The sequence below is a fragment of the Drosophila ananassae genome (genome assembly GCF_017639315.1).
Source record: "Drosophila ananassae strain 14024-0371.13 chromosome 4 unlocalized genomic scaffold, ASM1763931v2 tig00000054, whole genome shotgun sequence".
NCBI classification, from domain to species: Eukaryota; Metazoa; Arthropoda; class Insecta; order Diptera; family Drosophilidae; genus Drosophila; species Drosophila ananassae.
The window spans coordinates 1,066,981-1,088,670 of NW_025319037.1; the positions used below are offsets into that span (position 1 = coordinate 1,066,981).

Here is a 21,690-nt window from a genome sequence, read left to right on the forward strand (position 1 = left end):
TTATTGGCTTAACCGTGCTCTCGGATGCAGTAACTTCAGGCGAGTTTGAAAACCACTTGCTCAATTCAAACCCACCGTTTTGAAGAACCTGAGTTACTTCAGACTTAATTGTCTTTAGCTCCTCCACGCAACCAGCACCCGTTAACATGTCGTCGACGTAAAAGTCAGACCCAATAACTTTTGCAGCTCGAGGGAACGTATTTTTTTTGCGGATTCACTCAACCTCTTCAAACACCTTATGGCCAGGAATGGGGCTGGTGCAGTGCCATAAGTAACGGTGTTGAGCTTGCACAATTTCAAGGACTCAGACGGGTCTTTTCTCCACACTATCAACTGGTATCGTCGATCTGCTTCATTTACCATCACTTGACGATACATCTTTTTTATGTCGGCTACCAGAGCGAATTTGTTCAGCCGAAATCTAAGAAGAGTTGAGTAAAGCTCTTCCTGAATTGTTGGACCCACCATCAACAACTCATTTAAACACTTCTGTGTGGATGTCTTGCAGGACGCATCGAAAACGACTCGAAGTTTGGTCGTTGTACTTTGCGGCCGCAAGACACACAGTGGGGTATGACGTAGTGTGGAGAAGCAAGAACGTCATTGCTTGCAGGGGACATATGGCCTAGGGATTCGTATTCTTCCATGAATTCCAAATACATTTTCTTTCAGTTCGGATCTCGAGATAATCTTCTCTCGAGCGACAGAAATCGGCGTTTGGCTATCTCGAATGAATTGCCCAAAACGCTTGGATCCGACTTAAATGGAAGTTTCACTTCAAATCGACCTGATGGCAGTATTCTTGTACTCTTCCGATAATGTTCCTCACATAGCTCTTGTTCTGGCGACAACATCTTTTTAGAAGATGGAACTTCTTCCAACGACCAGAATTTTTTTCAAGTTTTTGTCTATTGACTCTAATATTTCCTCTTGGCAATTCAGACTAGAGACTGGCTGTGGAGGAGTTGAGGAATTTGCCAGATATTTTGAAGAACCTTTTTGAAGGATGGGATGGTTCGGACCTTGTTTTATTTGACTCAGCTCCAATAAGCATATCTATCCGCTGAGGTTTGTAAAAATATGGATCTGCTAACGGCAAGTTCTTTGGTAGGGTCCAATCTTTCACGTTCACTGACTGGTCAGGGTGATAGCCTGAAATGGTTTTCAAAACCCAAAAGTCGAACGGAAACTCGCTACCATTGACTCTCGACTTCACCACGGTGTGTATCTTTTTCTTGACTTGTGAATTAGTTTGACCAATTCCAAGCAAGTTGATGCACGATTCCTCCCTACGGATCTGTAAGCGTTGAGCAAGATCTTCTGTAATAAAATTCATTTGTGACCCTGAGTCAAGTAATGCTCAGGCCAAGATGTGCTCACCATTTTTTGTGCGAACGCTTACGATCGACGTTGCTAACAAAACCCTTTATACAGACGACGCATGCAAAGCATGTGAAGTAGAAGGGCCATCATTCGTTAACTCTGGAGGAGGATTTTGTGTGGGTGGTGGTAATGCTAAGCTATTTTCGGTCACTGTAAATCGGTGCAGAAGTTTATGGTGCGATCTTGAACAGATTTGGCACCTGGTCGATTTACAATTCGCTACCGTGTGACCTTTTCGCAGACAATTCAAACATAGGGAGGCTGACTTAACAAACTCAAACCTTTGCATTACAACAAGGCGAGCGAACGGACTGCACTGGGCCAAAAAATGGTTGTTCGCGTTACAATAACTGCTATTTCTATTGCGAAGTTCTATTCAGTTGCTTGCCGAACCCAGTTCTTTCTTGTTTTGGTTTGCCAGTCTCTTCATCTACGATTTAGTATTTTTTCGAAATCGGACCACAGCGGCAATTCCTCATAATCCAGTGACTCTTCCCATTTTTGCTTGGTCACTGGATCCACTCTACTCAAAACTAAATGAATAATCATTGAGTTTGCAATTTTAGTATCATCTCCTATGGATAATAATGATCCATAAATTGATGATACAGTGTCGATGAGACCCCTCAACGACGACGCAGACGGCTGGGAAATTTTCGGAAGGCAGAACAGTTGACGTATTTGGTTCGCAAAGATGAGACATTCGTTATCATAAACTCTTTTTAGACTAGCGATAGCTTTGTCGTAATTACTCTCGGTGACCTGGAATGCCTTGACAGTTCCTAAGGCTTCACCAGAGAGGCAAGAAATTAAATGATTAAGTTTCTCGATAACTGGAATGTTCACATCTTTGTCAACTAATGTCTCGAAAAGACTTATGAAATTTTTGAAATCCGAATAATTTCCACTGAATTTTGGCAATGCCAAACTAGGAAGTCGAGCTCGAGTTGGGGCTGCAGAAATTGCAGTAGCTGAACGGGAGTCTTCAGCTGAATTAAAGGCATTACATAAGGACATGATCCTTGCCTTGGTAGTTATTCCTAATTCTTCCAACTCGGCTCCGAAATCATCCAATTCATCTATTTGCTCGATCTGGTCTTGCAACTCATTTGCTTTAGAAATTGCCTCATCTAAAACCTGAAGCCTGCACTCTAGCTCGGTTTTATTTAGAGGAAGTGATCCATCTTCCAAACGTTCCTCCAACCGGCGAATGCTATTAACTTTGACATTTAATCTTCTTTTTAAGTCAATAAGAGTCGTGGAATTAAGTTTTTGTTTAGTACTTTCCATTTTAAAAAAACTTGTTTTTTCAATACAAAAACGAAAACAATGCAAATTTAATATTAATAATTTATTTAAATTTTTTATTAATTTTAAAATAACAATATTAAAAATTTAATAAATTTCTTAAATTTTTATTTATTAAATTTTTCTAAAATTTATTTAAAAATTTATTGAATTTAATTCAACAACAAGAAAATGCGAAAACGAAAATAATTAATTAATCTTATTTAAATATAATAAATAATTTATTAAATTTAACCAAATCTAAATTGATTAATTAATTGATAACGAATTATTGATAGTCGAGGCACAGAGTATCCAAAAAAATAGTTGGTCGCCAATGACACCGAAACCAATATGCTCAACCAAATTGTAGGGGAGCGCGTCACTTGGCAGACCGGTAAACTATACGCGCCAAAAAGTGCATATACATACATACATACAGCAGCGGATAACGGTGGGAAACGAAAACGAGAATATTATCGCTGCATCTATTTGTATGTATGTAAACCAAATATATATGCACCTTTATTTTGTCTGTAATAAATAAAATAATTTTTGGCTGCACTTTAGTATTTATTTTAGTATTGTAAATTCGAGAACAAGGGGTAGGGGGGGGGGGGGGGGCGACAGTGATTGCAAATAATATAAATATTCTCGTTTTTATTTTATCCACAGGCAGTACATTTAGGTTAGCACATATATTTATAATTAAAATTTTAGAATTTTTATATATGTTGTTATTTATTTTTGCTCTACTATTTTTTCTACGTACGTATGCGCCAAGAATTGAAAGGAGGGTGCAATATCCCAGCACAAGACGGATTTTAATTTGTCTTATCTCAACTTTCAATTTTTTGCACAAATACCTGGGCTTCTGCTTTCGGATCCTTTAATCCTGCGGCCACTTTCCTTTCACAATTGATGCAGGTGCAGGGCATGGGGACGACGAATCCTTCCAGTAGCAGCTATGTAGTTGATTGAAGAAGTTTCGCGACGCGGAGAATTCTTTAATTTGTATTTTGAATTCACTGGCACAACCGTCGCGAGCAACTCTTTTTTTTTTTTGAATGTATATATGTTACATATATTGTTTATATATGTTATGTGTCACTGTCACTATTTTTTGTTGCTTTTTTTTTATTTAATTATACCTCAGTCCACCCGGGGGCGCCAAAATGTTTATTGAGATTATTTTATCTCGTCGCGAAAACGAAAGGAAAAATAGGTGGCTGTAGAAAGTAAATTAAATTGCGAAAAAAACGAACGAAAAACGAAAATGCGTGCACTCTTCGACGTTATAAATTCGAATATATTCACATTAACAAAACCTTAAGCCTAGCTTATCTAGTGCGGCGAAGCGGGGCGAATTCATGGGAGAGCGCAAGTGAGAGCTTCACTTGCGCTCCCGCTCCACCCTAAACTAACTTATACTAGACTTCATAAAATTCCACGTATTATCTACATCTAATTATACAGAGATGTTAGAAAACCTTGAGCGTCAGGCAACCAGTCAAGTAACAATGCAGAAAAATATGTCGACCGCTCCACTTCGATCCAGTTCATCACGATTGGTGTGTTCAGCCACAGCCCTGCTTATAGATAAGCCCACCGTTCTGGTACCAACCGCCCAAGTGGCTTTACATGGACCAGCCGGACCCCCTCAGCAATGCCGCACACTCCTAGATTCTGGATCACAGATTAACATAATCACCAGAAGGATGGCTGACACACTTGGACTACAATTGGAGCCATCAACCCTGAACATCGCTGCACTGGGAGGAACAACTAAAAGATCACGAATAAGGGCTGTGGTGACCCTATCATCATTAACCACTGACTTCGAAGATCAAATCAACGTCGTGGTACTACCAGTAATAATGCCCAATCAACCATCCCACCCTATACAAGCGCCAAAAATATCTCACCTCAGTTGCGTTTAGCCGATCCTGAATTTACGCAGCCCCAAAATATTGATCTGTTGTTGGGCGCCGAAATCATCTCCCAACAGGCATATTTGGGAGAAGGACAGCCACTACTAAAAAATACCGCGCTTGGATGGATTGTGATGGGGCCAGTGCAACCAGAATCAGCTTCTAATATTAAGGCAGAACAAGTCGTCGGTAATACGGCGGCTTGGACACCGGAAGCTAACAAGCCACTAAATGGTATCGGTGAAATCGTATCGGAACAAGGTTTGATTGCATGCATCGGCAAGGAGCAAATTGTAAAATCTGGAAGATTACATAGTTCCCCAATCATGGCGGATCAACGAGGAGAGCCGCAAACGGATCCTGAACCACAAGCCCAAGGTTGTCAACTCACAACTGAGGAGCACAGAGGGCAAGGGCCAGTTAACAAGGGAAGTCAGGAAGTTAAAGTCACCTCCAATTCTAAAGGATGTAGGAAGGAGACACATCACCCGGCAGGCATGGGTAATAGGCATCTTCAAAAGGGAGCAAGAAGCAAGGTCAAGAAAGGACCAAGAGTCCTGTATGCGCACTGAACAACCAGAACAAACGCCTAATACTACATGGGATGCCCAAGGAGAATGGTTACGAGGGCGCGAAACAAGGCGAAGGAGACAACAGGCCGGATAGAATTATCGTTGGTATCTTATCAATGTTGGAGATCTCACCCACATGATGCAAAATGTTTTTTTGTTATTAACATTAGATTTTTAGTAACTAGTTTTAAGAACCACAATATGTTCTAGTGCAAGGGTACACATCAATTCACTGAGACGGTCCAACAACAACGCAAAGCCGCATTGGATTGAGTCCCTCAATGGGGAGGGGGAGAATGTTGGGAGAACAATATCCAAACCCACTAACCGATTTTCTCACCTATATACAAACCCACTAACCGATTTTCTCACCTATAAATAATTGGTAATAAGCTTAAAACTATATCCAACCTATTAACCCAGCACTAGTAGACGGCGCCAGAAGCAGAATCAGCATATCAGCGGGAAGAATGACCGACTGACCGATGCAAGCAAAAACCAGCCAGCTAAGCCGAAATGCGTGTGCAGTACACGAACAAACAATCTGAGTCAGCAGACTTAGAGGTGGGTGACCCTGGCATTAACATTAGTTTTAGCACGTCCATAACATTGACCTTTTAATTTAGCATCTTATATAAGACTTGTTCTTCTGAAATAAAGATAGTTCTGAACCACGGCACTTAAAATCAACCTACTTCGAGTGATCCTGTGTAAAACGGTTCACAAGTAGGACTCTCTGAAAGCTATCTACTTCGCGTGGCTCCAGTGTAAACGGACCACCAGTAGAACTTTCATCATCGAATCTACTTCGAGTGGCTCCTGTGTAAACGGACCACAAGTAGAATCCGCGGCGTACCAGTCTACTTCAAGTGTTGCTCCCGTGAAACGGACCACGAGTTGATCCCGCGGCACTCCAGTCTACTTCGAGTGTTGCTCCCGTGAAACGGACCACAAGTAGACCCCGCATTACCTAACCACTTCGAGTGTTCCTCCCGTAAAACGGACCGCCAGTAGGACCGGCCGATAAGGAATCAGTTCAAGCACATCAACTCCTGCCTGATCACATCAAGCGTCTGGCCAACCCGAGAAGTCCCTTGCAGAATCCAGGTAAATTTAGTCAGACTATTTACGGTCTTTGACCACGACTCCGGGACCTACCGCTACTCGCGCGAGTTCAAGTTTGTGGGGGGGGGGGGGGGGGGGGGGGGGTGGTATCAGGGGAATCAATCCCCCCCCTTGGGTCTGAGAATTATAAGATGATATAATCTCAAAATTGAAAAAGAAACACATTTTTACGCGATGACTGTGCAGTACAGCATTATTATTATTATTATCGCAGATTGCGGATTATTATCGCAGTGTAAAATAAAACTTACAAAAAAAACAGGATATTATTCTGAGTCATTTCCCCCCCCCCCCATATCAAAAAGCTATCTACGCCACTGTCACAGGACCATTGCGTTAATGTGGCTCTTCAACAGTGATCCTCCGGTCTAAAAGATATTGCAGCTTGTAGATTGGGTGGACTTCGTTCTTCTTCAGCGACCTGCTTTCTATCTCGAGCACGACCTTGGAGAGGGGTTGTGGCTTTTTATCTTTATTTAGAATGTTAATGTTCCTTTTACCACCACTTGTATGCTCTTGCCCTCAGCTGATACGTGTAATAGTTTTTCTGAGCATTGTCCAGATATTTGGCCACGATTCGGAAGTGCTCTTTACTCTTGGTTTGCACCTTTGTTTCATGGATGTTCCCTTTGATAAACAAGACAACATGACAACATGACAACATGAACAAGTTGTCACTGTTCCTGATCAACGCCGAAATTCGGTTGACGATTGGAGGGAGCTTGGGTTTTTTTGCGGTGTCTTGCGCTGGTTGGTTTTCGTCAACCTCCGCCAGTAGGGCAAATCTGTTACTACTGGATCTGCCTCGTTCTTCGTGGATTTTCTGGACGCAGTTAATTTTTGTTTTATTGCCTGCCGGATTACTCTGCGGGCTGAGCTTGCGCTTAATTTGGATGTAGCGATGTAGCGGCTTTGGCACTTTCCGAAATTGTGGATTTTGTACTCGCTGTAATCGTTGATGTCGCGGTATTTTGAGTTGCAATGGTTGTAGCTGTGGTTACAGAAATTGTAGCTATTGGATTGGATCGGCCGCTGCATTTGTTTTGGGGTTAAATTGACCTATAATAAATTGAAATATAAATTGAACCTCGTCTTATTAATTCAGCCGCTATCAAAACGCTGATAGCTCAACATTGGGTTACTCCAAATTTTTTTTATTAAATAATTATCTTTTGTATTTGTTTTTCTGTTATTTGTAATGCATTTCTTTTAGTTTCTTCTTTATAAATTTTCTTTTAGTCCGAAGATAAATGTCAAAAGTCCAAAGTTTGAAGTCGATATTTTTTAAATTAAGTTACTCTGTTTCATTTTTTTAGATAGTTCACGTAGGAACTGACAGACAGATTATAATTAATTAATTGTTATACAGAGTTATTATATAGATATTCTTATAGATTAGGATCACCTCCTGAGTCCATCCAACATGTCCGTCCGTCTGTCTTTTGACCTGTAACTTTGCTTTTTTTTTAAGTTACACGGTTGGGACTTTCCACAGATTATTTTGAGCGCAGATAACTTGCTGAGCGCTCAACTTCGCAGATAACTCTTGTTTTCTCTCCTATACGTCTTAATTCTAGTACCCTTAGCCCATATGGGGGTGGTGTACAGAATTGCGGATCTGAGGACTGATTAAACTAGTAGTCTGCGGCCCTGCCTGAGGTCTTCTGTGTTTAGCATGATTCTTGCTAAGGCCCTACAGACGTTTGCGCCTTTCTGGTCGTGTGCAGCATGACACCAACATATGCTATAGCTAGTGTTGGGGCGATTATAAAGCTGCGCATCACCACTTTAGCAGACTAAGCCATTAAACTGCTGGAGATAAGCACAGTTTTCTTCCAAGCCAGGAGTCATATTGCTCAGACAGGAGTTCACTGCTCTTGTAGAGTTCGGAGTGTATGCTTCCACCTTACCGTTTGTATCGAACTGTTTTACTTGTTTGTGCTCGAAAAAAATGCCGTGTCTAGGTTACAGAGTTTATGGGTCGTTCCACCGAATTTATATATTCGACGTGACTGCCCAAGCCCAGAAACAACACCGAGTGCTTCGTTTAACAATATCCCTTTTTACATCTAGCTTGTTTTCAATGGGTGTATAGGTGAATCTCACCAGAGTTGACTCCGAAAGCTGATGCTGATGCTCGACCGCTCGTCCTTCCGTTTTCCCCGGTCACCGCTCAGGGTTGGTGCCAATATACACGCCCCCCCCCCCGAAGCTTTCTCCGAGCAGGTCATGTGGTCTTGGTGCCTGGCGCCGGTTCGGCTCGCGGTTGCTAAGGCAACTAAGGTTTGGACTCACGTGCTCTAGCTGCAGGGCCTATGGTGCTTCTCTCCTGCCGCTGTCGCTGCTCCCGTTGCCGCTCTTGTCGTTGGTGTCGCCGTTGACCCACTCCCGTTGTTGCCGTTGCTTCTGTCGTTGACCTCGCCTATTATCCGCTTCTCGTTGTCGCTGCTCCTATTGTTATGGGCGCTGTGTATCGTCGTTATCCTTGACTCACTTGGAATGCCCTTTCGCTGTGGCCGGTACTCAATCTGTGTTAGCAGACCGATTGGCACACCTCCCGGCATACGCCGGGCAGTATATCCTTCCTTGGTACCTGGTGCCCGGATCAGGGCACGAAGAGCCTTCCTACCCTACAGGGCACATCCCCGGTTGCGTTCGCCACTCACCTCCAAACACCTGCATGCCTACGCTCCGCAGGATCTATAGTTGACCAGAGGTTTGGCGTCGCGCCTCCTTCACTCCAGAGGATCGTTGTGGGTACGCCTCAGCAATCCTGGATCAAGAGTCTCCTGACTTGACCGGGGTGTCCTTGTTTGGTTTTATATGCGGACTTGAGTTCCCGAGCTGGTCACCCCTCGCTTTACAGAATCACACCTGGTCGTAACGGCAAGGAATCGATAAGGCATACGCCAGACCGATCCGTCGATATTGCTCCGACACCAGGATACCTGTCGTGTCCGGGAATAATCCAACCCGACTCGATTTACCCTTGGGCTTCAGTTCCGCCGCGGATCCTTGATCCTTTCGCCACTTGCTCCTTGACTTATCCTTGCTTGATGACTCGCGTACAGCCGCGGGTCCACACCACAGGGGGTACTTGAGCCACGGATCTCAGATCCTTGCGCTCTCGCTCTAAGTCCCGCACTTGAGACTGTCGGACTTACCCACGGGGGGTCCTTCAGCCTATACTCCTAATTCCTCCAAGGAAACTTTCCCGCTGGAATGTCAGACTTACCCACGGGGGGTCTTTTAATCAACACTTCCAGCTTCCCTAAAAGACTCGGCTTCGATTCTCTCCAGTGGCCCTCCTTAAACAGCGCCTGAACCGAACTTTAATCCTTGTAACTCTCGCTTCATGCCGTTAATCCTTCATGCCTCTGTTCTCGCCATTAATTCGTTCCCGAAATCCCGTCGCATTTTCATTGGTTGGTTCCCTTTGTTGCCCCCCTTTGCCCCGCTTGGGCGTCCGATTCATATATATATATATATCCGATCCATTCATATTATGCAGGTCACCGAACTTCGTCCAGATATCCCCGTGCTCCCCATTTTGGCCGTTCCAAATGCATCTCTTCTTTTCTGCATTTTCTAAACACAGCCGCGCTGTCGTGGGCCGCTAAGTTATCCGCCGTCCCCGCTCTCTCCTACGACATTCGAGCGCGGCTACGACGGCCCGCCCGGAACCGTTACGTTCCACGCTGTTCAAATCAAATCAAATCAAATTTTATTGTCGTATGTGTTTGATTGTTGTACATGGATAAAGAATACATTGAATATACGTAAAGCTAGTTTGACAAGTTCTGGCTTACAATTTAGTTTACATTTTGATTATACTACCTTACACCTAAGTTTTTCAAGGTTTTTTACATTTATTATTTTTATGCATATTTGGACCATGTCCTTGGAAGTTTTATTCGTGTTTAAAATTTAAATATTATATTACTTTGCTGAATTTGCGGGGAAAAAGTTTAATAATAAAAAAAAAAAACTGCATGACTTTTGTTTGTGTTTTTGCGTATCTTAAGGCTAAAAATAAATAAATAAATAGGGGTAGAGGAGGGAAAAGGATTTGTGGTGGTTAGGGAGGTGGGGGTTTAGATTATTGCTGGATGTTGTACCTGAGGCTTGCATTTGGGTTTATAGAGTCGTGTTTTCTGTGGTAAAATATAAGATTTTTCTCAGTGTCATATATGATTCCTGAGCTGAGAATACATTTAAAGCTCATATTGAAATGTTAAAAATAAATTCCATTAAAATTCGTTTTTTGTCATGAAGATTTTTTGGGTATCCTGATATTAGTTGTTTCATGAGGTCTATACACTCTATTATGTCCTTGCCAAATGCAGATTTGGTGTCATTGTTAATAGTTCGAAATGTTATATTATGTTCTTTGGTATTTTTGGGCAGATTTTGGTCCCTTTGATTAGAAGTTTTAAAGTGGGAAGCATTGGATACGTTTGGGTTAGTTTTTTTTGGGTAAAATGACTTATGGTGCGTGCAATTTTATGCTTATCTTGCGATCTTTGTTGATTGGCAGTTTGTCTCTTATTTATTTGTTGCAACCTAATGGGGCAGATTCTTGCGTTTCGGCTGACCATTACAGTTTACGCATTTTAGTAAAGTTTTTGTTTGCTCTTTTTCCGTGTCATTTATTGGTTTTTTAATTTTGCATTCTCCCGGAGCGTGCTGTTCTGTGCTTTTACTACACCTATAAGGCATGTTGCAATTTTTAGATACATGGGAAAATCTTTGGCATTTATGACATTGCAAAATGTCTTTAGGGATAGGTTTGAAGTTTTCTACAGCTATCTTGCAGTTTAGAAGGTATCTGAGATCGAAGAATTTTTTAATGTTTTTTGATTTTTCTACCTGCACTCTCCACATATTGTTTTTAAATGGTTTAGAATTAATTATTTTAAGGTCAGGTAGTGCTTCTGTTAGGGCTAATGTTATCTCACTTTCGTTGTAAATTGAGGGGGGTATTTTTTTTATTATAATATTATGGGGTTTGTACTGTTTAGGTGTATAAGAGAAGAAAAGGACTTTTTTCTCCAGTAAAATTTCTTTTGTTTTTTCAAATTCGCTTAGTTCAAAAGTTTGGATATGGGTTATGTTCTTATTAATTAAGTTTAACCTATAATTCTTACGATTGAAATTAGTATACATTATATTATTTAATACTTTAGGATTTTGGTTGTAGCTCACTATAATAGGTGGTCGTTGAATGGCTTCTCGTTGCTTGAAGGATGAGGCTGCTGATAATGCTGCTGCCGCTGACGCTTTTAATGTTGTTGTTTCTGTTATTTTTGCTGCTGCTGCTGCTGCTGATGATGATGATGTTGATGCTGCTGCTGATGATGATGTTGATGCTGCTGCTGATGATGACGTTGATGCTGTTGCGGTGCCGGCACCGCTGTTGTTTTCAATGTTTTATTACATAATGGTGGGAAGTCGTTTGGAGTCGAGATCACAGTTGTGTTATTATCTGATTTTTTTTAAGAATGGCATTTTCAAGTTTTAATTTATTTCCTTCCTTTCGGAGACTGTTTAATTCGAGCATAAGGCCCAGCAATTGAGCCTTAGTAATTGTGTTTTCTTCTTCTTCGTCGTCTTCATCTTCTTCTTCTTCAGAGGTAGAAGTGTCTTCTTCCGAAGCACTAGTATTACTGGAGTCCATATCGACAGAGTGGGCACGTTTTAGCGACACATCTTCTGTCTCCATAAGATCGGATTCGGTAGGATTTTGATTATTCAGATTTTGATTATTCATATTTGTATTTTCATTTTCCATAATTAAGAATTTATTTTTTTGAGGCACTTTTTTCGCATATTGTTTCTCGGCAAGCACAGCTGCTTTAGCTGGCTGCTTTTTAAGTTTTTTTGTTTGGCACTTCACTTTGCTGTTAATTTCAGTCACTGTCTGGAGCTTTCCTCTTTCTCCTTCTTTTTTGAGCGCAGCCGAGCTGTTCGTCCGCCGTCAATGTTGAAATTGGCACGCAGCATAAATCGAATAATTTTCCATATATATGCCCTTGCAAAGGGTATTAAAATTAATATATAACTGATTGATTGTAAATGTCACAACCTTTGTTTTTGAGTTAGAGGGTTGGGACTTTCTACACATGTTATACTTTGCCAAGATATCTTATGTTCAAAGTTTCATATGGATCGGCCGTTTTTATACTTTCTATAGCTATCATAGAATGATCGAAAGTTGCATAACTTTGTCGTTTTTTAGGATAAATAGATGAAACTTTCTACTGACTCCGACTCATAAGGATCGTCCGACTTTATCTGACTTTAACTTCCATGTAACTGAACGATCTAAAATGGCACAACCACAACTATTTTTAAAGATTCTTGGAGTTTTTTCAAGTACTTTTATTAAAAAATTGATTTGATGGCGACATTTTCATAATGATCGGCGAAATTTATATGATCCGATATATATATATAATAATATAAGCTGCTACCTAACTACTAGGGTATATAAAAATCGGCTCCGCCCGAAGTTAGCTTTCCTTTCTTGTTTTGATTGAAATCTTTCCGCAAATCTTAAGGCGATCCCAGAGAATTTTTAATTAAGGAAAAACTGCCCCAATTTTAAGTGAAATTACAACTTTTTGTTTAAAGAAATCGTCAAAGTTACAACAAATTTAAATTTGTACAAATCAGTACGTGCTTCTTTAGCAATACTGATCTAGATTATGAGATATTACAAAAGAAGGTTCTGGTTTTAGATTCCTGCGCTTTACATACCTGTAACGACCCAGGATGAGCCGAAAATGGAGGACACCGTGGAACGTAGCTGGGGCGGCGCAGCCAGTCCTACAACAGAGACAGATTGTGGAAGTCAGACGGCATGCATTGGCGAGGAGTGCAGGGAGAGCGCAATGCCCTCACTCAGTGGGACGACGTGCCTAGGGGCAAAATCAGCCAACGGCCAGAGCGTCGTGACTCTGGAAGTCGGAGGAGTAGCGGCAGAAGAGAAATAGAGCAGGATTAATTGTTGCGACGAGAGCTAAATAAAGAGGCCGGACACCGCGCCCAATGGAAAAGTCTGGTTTGAAAGCTGGAATTTTTAGGATGAAGGACTACCTATAGAGAGGGAGAAATACAATTGGATTTAAAATAAAGTGGGAATCAAAACGATTGCGTCTAGAGGTAGCCTCAGGAGAATGTGTTTAATCAAGGCACTCGAACAGCGACTTTAGAATAAGATAGGTGTCATTCCCTACATCAGTCCGATAGACGACTAGCGAGCCAAAAACAGGGTCCACACACGTGAGTGATTGGAGTCACGGATAACGGAGAGAAATAAATGATGCCAACCAAGCGAAGGCCCGCTCATGAACTCATGCAGACCGAAAAAGCCGTGAAGGATGAAAACGGGTGCATGAAGGGTGCATTCAAATACGCGCTCGCGTAGTCACAGAGGTATTCTTGTATAGAAGAGGTATCCATTTCCTCTATTTATTCAGGTGCGGGACACTTTTTGCGAAAACATTGACCCGTGTGAGAATCCTAACCGGTAAAAAGACATTTGTGGCACTTGCGCGGCTTCCAGGCACCGATATCACACATTTCTGCTGTTGTCATAAGCCCAGTTTTAAGGCGAAAGATATTCGATGATCTTTAGATGAAGAGTCCGAAGGATTTATTCAGGAAAGCAAACAGAAGATTTTGATGATCCTAAATGAAAATCGAACGAAGTGCTGGAATTGTGCGACTATAGGTCTTAGACTAAAAGATTTTCCTTAGCGTCACCACGATTTTTGCTTTGGGTGTGGCGCGTTATACAGTAAGACAGCAATAAGACTGCGGTTATTCTGGAGATCAAAGCGTTGTAACAAGTGTTATCTTATATCAACGATAATTATCAAATTATGAAATGGTATACGTCCTTTTGCAACGATTTTGCCATCATTAGAGTTCGTCTGTAGAGCGTTATGCGGTCACTATCGTCGAACTTGAACTCGCGGGCGGTTGAACTCCACTGGTCACGGCGTCTTTCGTTTCTCTGCTTCTTACAACTTCTCCTGCGATACCCAATGCCATCTTATGGCCCTTTGCAGCTTTTTCCCCTAGTATTCCTTGCTCTTATTCCTTGGTGGCTCACGAGAGATTCGCGTTTTAAAATCGCTATAATCGCTATCTTGGGCACGCAGCGATGAAGAAAAAGCAAGCGTCTTCGCTAGTCACCTTTGTAAAGTTTTTACTCAAAATCAAGCAGCCTCTCCTTTCATTCTTCCAGAGCTACCAATTCCAGATCCAATTCCAGCTATAGAATTTCAAACAACTGAAATCACTAAGGTCATCAAAGAGCACCTCAAGCCAAATAAGTCTCCAGGGTATGACCTCATTGCGCCGAAAATGATTATGGAGCTCCCTGCGTGCGCCATCAATTATATAAAAATTCTATTTAACTCTATTACAAAGCTTAGCCACTTCCCCCAACAATGGGAAAAATCCATTATAATAATGATACCGAAACCAGGGAAAGATAAAGCTTTGGCCTCTTCATATAGACCAATAAGTCTACTTTCATGCTTATCAAAGCTTTTTGAGAAACTTCTACTGCTCCGTATCACGCCTCATATGACTTCGAAAAATATAATCCCCGAACATCAATTTGGCTTCCGAGAAAAGCATGGCACCATAGAGCAGGTGAACAGTATCACATCTGAAATTCGAACCGCCTATGAACAGCGAGAATACTGTTCTGCTATATTTCTGGACATATCCCAGGCATTTGACCAAGTCTGGCTGCAAGGACTTATGTATAAAATAAAACTAATACTCCCACAAAACTGTCATGAGCTGCTCAAAACATACCTGCTTAATCGAGTGTTCACTGTAAAACAAAAAAAAACTTTACAACAGAAGAGTTCGAAATTAAGGCGGGCGTACCCCAAGGTAGCGTCCTCGGCCCCACCCTATATCTTCTATATACAGCAGATATCCCAACAGACCAGCGTCTAACTATGTCAACATTTGCCGATGATACAGCCATACTTAAAAGATCTAAATGCCCGCTGGAGGCATCCAGAAGCCTCTCCTCTCACCTTGCACTAATAGAAAAGTGGATGGCGGACTGGCGTATAAAGATAAACGGTGAAAAATCTAAACACATTACCTTTACTCTCAACAGACAAAACTGCCCCGCTCCAACTCTAAATAATACCATAGTCCCCTCTGTGAATAAGGTCACATATCTCGGCGTCCACCTGGACAGGCGTCTTACGTGGAAAAAACATATTGAAGCGAAACGGGACCAATTAAGACATAAATCCAGAGGACTGCACTGGCTTATCAACCCTCGTTCCCCACTTCGACTGGAATATAAAGTACTACTCTACAATTCAGTCATAAAGCCTATCTGGAAGTATGGCTCCGAACTTTGGGGCAATGCAAGCAGTAGCAATATAGACGTTATCCAAAGGGCACAGTCTAAAGTGCTCAGAACCATCACAGGAGCTCCATGGTATATTCGCAATGAAGATATCCATAGAGACCTAGTCGCTATAAAAAATCGCTATAAAAAAACGAGTATATAAAAAAAAAATTTTTATTGAATAGCCTCAACATTGCGGTTTATGTATGAAAGACCACATCGCTCATATGACTGCTTCATATGGCTGCCTCGACTTGCTTTAAAGTAGCCCATTCGGTCGACAGAATTTTTCGACACATTTTCGATGGTATGGCCCTCGTGCTTTAGGTGGTCAATCGCCTCTGGGTGGTTGGCGAAACACTTACTCTTGAGGGCACCCCACAAAAAAAAGTACAACGGGGTCAAATCGCAGCTGCGAGGCGGCCAGTTGACATGGCCGTTTCGGATTATTATGCGATTTTCGAACGTACCGCGCAAAATATCGATTGTGACGTTGGCTGTGTGGCACGTAGCGCCGTCCTACTGTAAAAGTCTTTCAACATTCCGCGGTAGCGGACACCATTAACGGTTACGGCGGCTCCTTCCTCGTTTTCAAAGAATGATCCCAATGATCCCACCCGATCACATGCCGCACCAATCAGTCCCTCGTTGTGAAAGCTTTGGCATTTCCAAAACTTCGTTTGGTTTTTTTGAACCCGAAATGCGACAGTTTTGCTTAGTAACATAACCACCGAGGTGAAAATGGAAATGGAGGTGAAATCAGAAAAAATTTTTCGGTAAAAATGGTCATCTTCGACATGGAGGCAGCCATATGAACGAAGTGTTGTTTTATACATAAACCGCAATGTTGACGATATACAATAAAAAAAAATGGAAAATTATATACGAGGTGTGTTCAAAAAGTAAGGTGACTTTTCAAATATCGCGTGCAACATATTTTTCATTATCGATTTTTTTGTTTTGTTATGTTGGTACACTCTTCCCTAACATCTGTACCAAGTTTCAAGTGAATCCCATTTTTTGTTTGGTTGTGAGAGGAGTAAAGTTGTTTTGCGTGCTCGGCGATTTTTTGTTGAATTTTGACCAAAAGAAGACCCAGATTTTTTTAAAAGGGTCATAACTGGTGACGAATCATGGGTATATGGTTATGATGTCAAAACCAATGCCCAATCATCCCAATGGAAGAGCCCAGGTGAGCCATGACTGAAAAAAGCATGCCAAGTTCGATCAAATTTCAAAGTTTTGTTTTCTTCGATCACCATAGCGTGGTGCATCAGGAGTTCTTACCATATGGTCGTACGGTCAATAAACAATATAATCTGGAAGTTATGCGCCGTTTGCGAGAAGCAATACGAAGGAAACGTCCAGAATTGTGGAAAAAACATTCATGTCTTTTGCATCACGATAATGCCCCTGCTCACTCATCTTTGCTTGTGATTGATTATTTGGCCAAAAACAACACCACAATAATGCCTCAGCCACCATATTCACCGGATTTTGCCCCATGTGACTTTTTCTTGTTCTCAAAACTCAAAAGAGACCTATGAAAGGATGAAGATTTGCAACGATTGAAGAGATAAAGGAAGAGCTCAAGGCTATACCGAAAAGTGCTTTGAGGATTGGAAAAACCGTTGGCATAAGTGTATCGTATTTGAGGGGGATTACTTTAAAGGGGTCAACATAAATATTGATAAGTACATAAATTAATAGTTTTTCATTAACAGGTTTTCATTTTTTAACAGGAATTTTAAAACGCAAATATTTTTTCCCTGTACTTTAATGGGAGATTTAATTTCTTCACACTTTTTCAGGTATTATTATAAATTTAAAATTGAAACTTTAAATTCGTTCTTAGTGACTTCAAATTATTTTAATAAAATTTTTATACAATTATCAATATTAAACTTTTATCTAATTATTTGTTCTTATTTTCAAGGGTATGGAATAGCAACACCAAAAGGATCACCATGGCGAGATAAAATTTCATTGGCTATACTGGAGCTCCAAGAAAAAGGAGAAATTCAAATATTATATGATAAGTGGTGGAAAAATTCTGATGAGACTTGTACCCGAAAAAGTAATAGCCAATCATCAAAAGTTAATTCTCTTGGTCTAGAAAGCATAGGTATGTGTTAACAAACCTAAGCACGTACTTTCATTTAAAATTGGCCTTCTAACTACCTTCTTGCAAATTTATGTAATTATGCATCTAAAAAAATATCGCTTTCTTCGAAAATAAAGACATTTTTGAACTACAACCGAACAAGGTTCGTTATTCTGTGCTCTTAATCGCGATACTCAAAATATCATTAGGCAATCAACTTTATCCAAAGTTTATCCAAACCTTATCCCCAAAGGGTTCCAAAGCTTTCGTTGGTTACCGCCGCCACAAAGGGTCCAACCGCGCCAAGTATTCTGAAGCATCGGCAAACCAGGCTTTAATTTTAATTTTTCAATGCAGAGCTGTTCATAAGATAAACTCGCTCTTTAGAAGACGGATGCGCCAACTGCCGACGTCTAGGCAAAGCGCTGGGCTGAAAGTCTGTAAACTTGTGAGCTACTATTACAGTTATGTACTTCCTTTACTTTTCGCATTTTTATTAACATTGACCTTCTAACCATAGCTAAGTCAAAACAATTGTATGTAATATAACATCTGAAAAAAGATAGCTTTTATCCAAAATAATGAAAGTCTCGACCTAAAACCGAAAAAGGTATCTTCCACGTACATAAAATCCGCAGCGTGCTGCTGCAGTTAGAAGGACCACCACTAGGATCTTTTACCCATCTAGCCTTAGCGCGTTACTCCAGCTAGATGGACCACCTTCCGAAGGAAGGAAAACTGCAATCAGGCGTTCAATAGGTTTGGACCACGACATACCGATCCATGACATACCGATACTCGCGCGAGTTCAAGTTCGACAATTGTAGCCGCATAGTGCTCTACGGCCGAACACCCAATTTATTAACACATTCTAATTTTTGGGACTTGAGACGTCATCGAATGATTATGAATACCTTATACAAAGCCTATTGCAGTAAGGTTATTGTTCATCGTATTAACAACGTATTAAAGCCACGAATGAAAATAATAGCAACAAGCTATATCGCACCAGAGCCAAAAAGCTATGCAATGTCGTTGACCGCGACCGATTTTTATGCCCAAACAGTGTTGCCGCTATTCAGGAATGGAGCTCACAATACCCTGGCCCCCACTTACCAATGCACTGACGTCATCTTGGGCAATCACAACTCAGTGCCATCGCTAACTACCATCACAATAACAACCACGTCAACGTTATCGTCGACTCACCACCATCACTAGCCATTGCTCGCTTCTGCTCCACTCTGTATCCGCTCTGTTACACAATTTCTAGATAGTTCGTCTATAAATTACAACACCTACTAGCTTAAAAGCAGCAAGGGGCTTCAAGTGATTTTAAAAGAATTTGAGGCAATCATCCCGGTACCTGACCTTGGGAAAGGTCTAAAGGAACAGGGTTCATTAGAATCGCCGATTACTAAAACGATTGCGCAATAGGTCAAGGGTCACATCGTAGTTCACGTGAGTAATTTCCAGCGCTCTCCCCGTCTCCAAGGCTGACTCCCGCAGGCATGAAATGAGCCACCGGAGCTTTTCCATTTTTGTTTGGTGAGGATGGCTGTCAATCGTGGTCTTAAAAAGGGCGTAGAAATCAGGCCAGTCGGTACAGCCGCCGCTGAATGTTGGCATCGGCAACGGTGGCAAGGAGTGGGCTGCCTTGTATGGCATGGCAGTCTCACATCAACGAGATCTTGTAGCTTCATGTGGTCGAGCCAGGGTCTGTTGCTACTTTGCGCGAGCTATTGGATCAGTTCAATGGGCATATGCGGGCTCCCATGAGTTCCGGATCAGCTGCCGAGATCCAAGGATGCTTCATCCAGATTGTCCTCCAGAAGTTGGATCCTGCCACTCTCGACGGAACCGATCTTCGAGCATGGTTAGTATTATATCTCCCGTCCAGCTCTATGCGTCCTGTGTGGTGTTTTGGAGCACTCGCTTCCTACTTGTCCAAACTTTATTGCCTTGCCAATTAGTCGAATTAGACTTTTTGCAGAACAGGCTGGCTCCATTTAGCAGGTCCACACCCTGCTGTCTGTGGAAGTTGGGATCAGCTAAAGCTACGTCTTGAGGAATCTTCCATTTCAAAATATCAATTTTTAGGCTGGGCTGACAGTCTGCAATATAGAAAACTATAAAAGCCTCTAGGTTCGCAGAATATATGGTTAGTCGAGACTTCACACACACATTAACGGAAGCTCCATCCGTAGCAAACTCAGTGCCGACAAGACCGGCGTCCGCTACACAGCATTTCGAGCGACAAAGCTGAAGTTGACTTGCCAACCGCGATGGGATAAGGTAAACTTGTGAACCAGAATCCAATAACACTCTGCAAGGCAGGAAGGTACCTGATGAACCACGGATGAGACCACGGATGAGTCAAGCCGGTGTTGATTGACTGGAAAGGTGGGATAGCAACGGCAACACCATCGGTGGAAACCAAGCCCTTATTGTGGTGGGGAATTGTAAGGACTGAACAGCTGCCCGCAATAGTGCAACTAGAAATGATGTCGGCGATTGCACGTTGGGCAAAGGGAAGCTGAACTTCCGCGTGGACAATGGACATTCTCCAAACATACAAAACAGCTGTTCAGCCGTCGCACTTCGTCGTACCGTTGACTAATTGGCAAGGCAATGAAGCTTGGACAAGTAGGAAGCGAGTGCTCCAAAACACCACCCAGGGCGCATAGAGCTGGACGGGGGATAATAACCAAGCACGATGATCGGTTATTCGAAGATTTACCTCGGCCCAGTTGGTTAGCTGGTGATACGCAGCAAAAGAAAAGTCGACGCACTCAAGAGTCGGGCACCTTGGGTCCAAGAATCGTGCCATGGACTCCCAAGATGGAAGGCTTCTGAAAGCGCGGTGAACCCCTCACGCAATCCTCGTTCCGCGCCGCAGCCTTCCCCTTATGATGCAGCGTCTTCATCTCCTGGCAGGTCACCTCTGCTCTTTTCCGCAGCATCCTGTTCCGGGTTGCGGCAGCACATCCAATAGTTTCACATCCGTACTCTAACCGGTATATTTTCAGCGCGAGTAATGCAAAACGAAAAATAAAAATTTATTGTTATTTTTGTTTTTATTATCATGCAGTTTTTTTAGTTTCTGGCGCAATTAAGCTGATTGAACTTCGCGAACACGTCGGGGTCACCAAATATAACGCTACCAGCGCTATAGCGCCTTTTGATAGCAGCCGAATAAAAACAACTTCAAATTCCAATGTATAACTTATTGAGAGTTAATTCCGCGCAATACAACAAACTAGCGGCCCGTCAATAACAACTCCAAATATAGAGGTAAGAACAAGAGCTTTGGCGGAGGATCTTTTCCAAAGCTCCCAAAAGCCAACAATGACAACAAAGTGCATACGAAACTGTGAGACAGACAGAGAAGAATAAGTGCGGCCAATTATAGAGACATTTCTATAATGTCAGCAATTCTAACTCCTTTTGGAAAAACTAATAATTTGCAACGGATTTCTAATGGGCGGTTCAGTTTCAAGCATTGAACAGGGTTGCCCTGTTTTTTTTCGTTCGAAAGACTAATTCACAACGAAGAGACGCTAGGACGCTTTAAACCCTTGCAAATTTTACATTCAAAACAAACAAAACAAAATCTAAACTAATGTCGGCAATAAAACCAATTGCTTTTTGGCTCCATTAGTGTTCCCGGTAATCCGACGAGTCAAAGCCGCGAATGGCAATAACAGAAACAAGACTAGCGCCAACTATTCATTGTTCGGAATAACGCATACTTTTTGTATATTTCACCGGAGCCAAAAAGCAATGCAACTTGACCGCGACCGAAAAAGTCAGCTCTTTGACGCCCCAACTTCAATGCCCAAACAGTGCTGTCGCTATACAGGAATGGAGCTCACCTCCCTCTTACAAATCGAT

At 41.9% G+C, this 21,690-nt stretch overlaps 1 protein-coding gene across 4 annotated transcripts in view; it reads left to right on the plus strand.

Moving 5' to 3' along the window:
* Positions 1 to 21,690, plus strand: part of LOC6494740 (glutamate receptor ionotropic, kainate 2) — a 374,202-nt gene that overhangs the window by 307,450 nt on the left and 45,062 nt on the right. For all 4 annotated transcript variants that reach the window (XM_032452178.2, XM_032452179.2, XM_014904084.3 and 1 more), the window contains one exon: positions 17,629 to 17,817. In XM_032452178.2, coding sequence (XP_032308069.1) covers positions 17,629 to 17,817 — 189 coding nt within the window. The remainder of the gene's footprint in view (positions 1 to 17,628; positions 17,818 to 21,690) is intronic.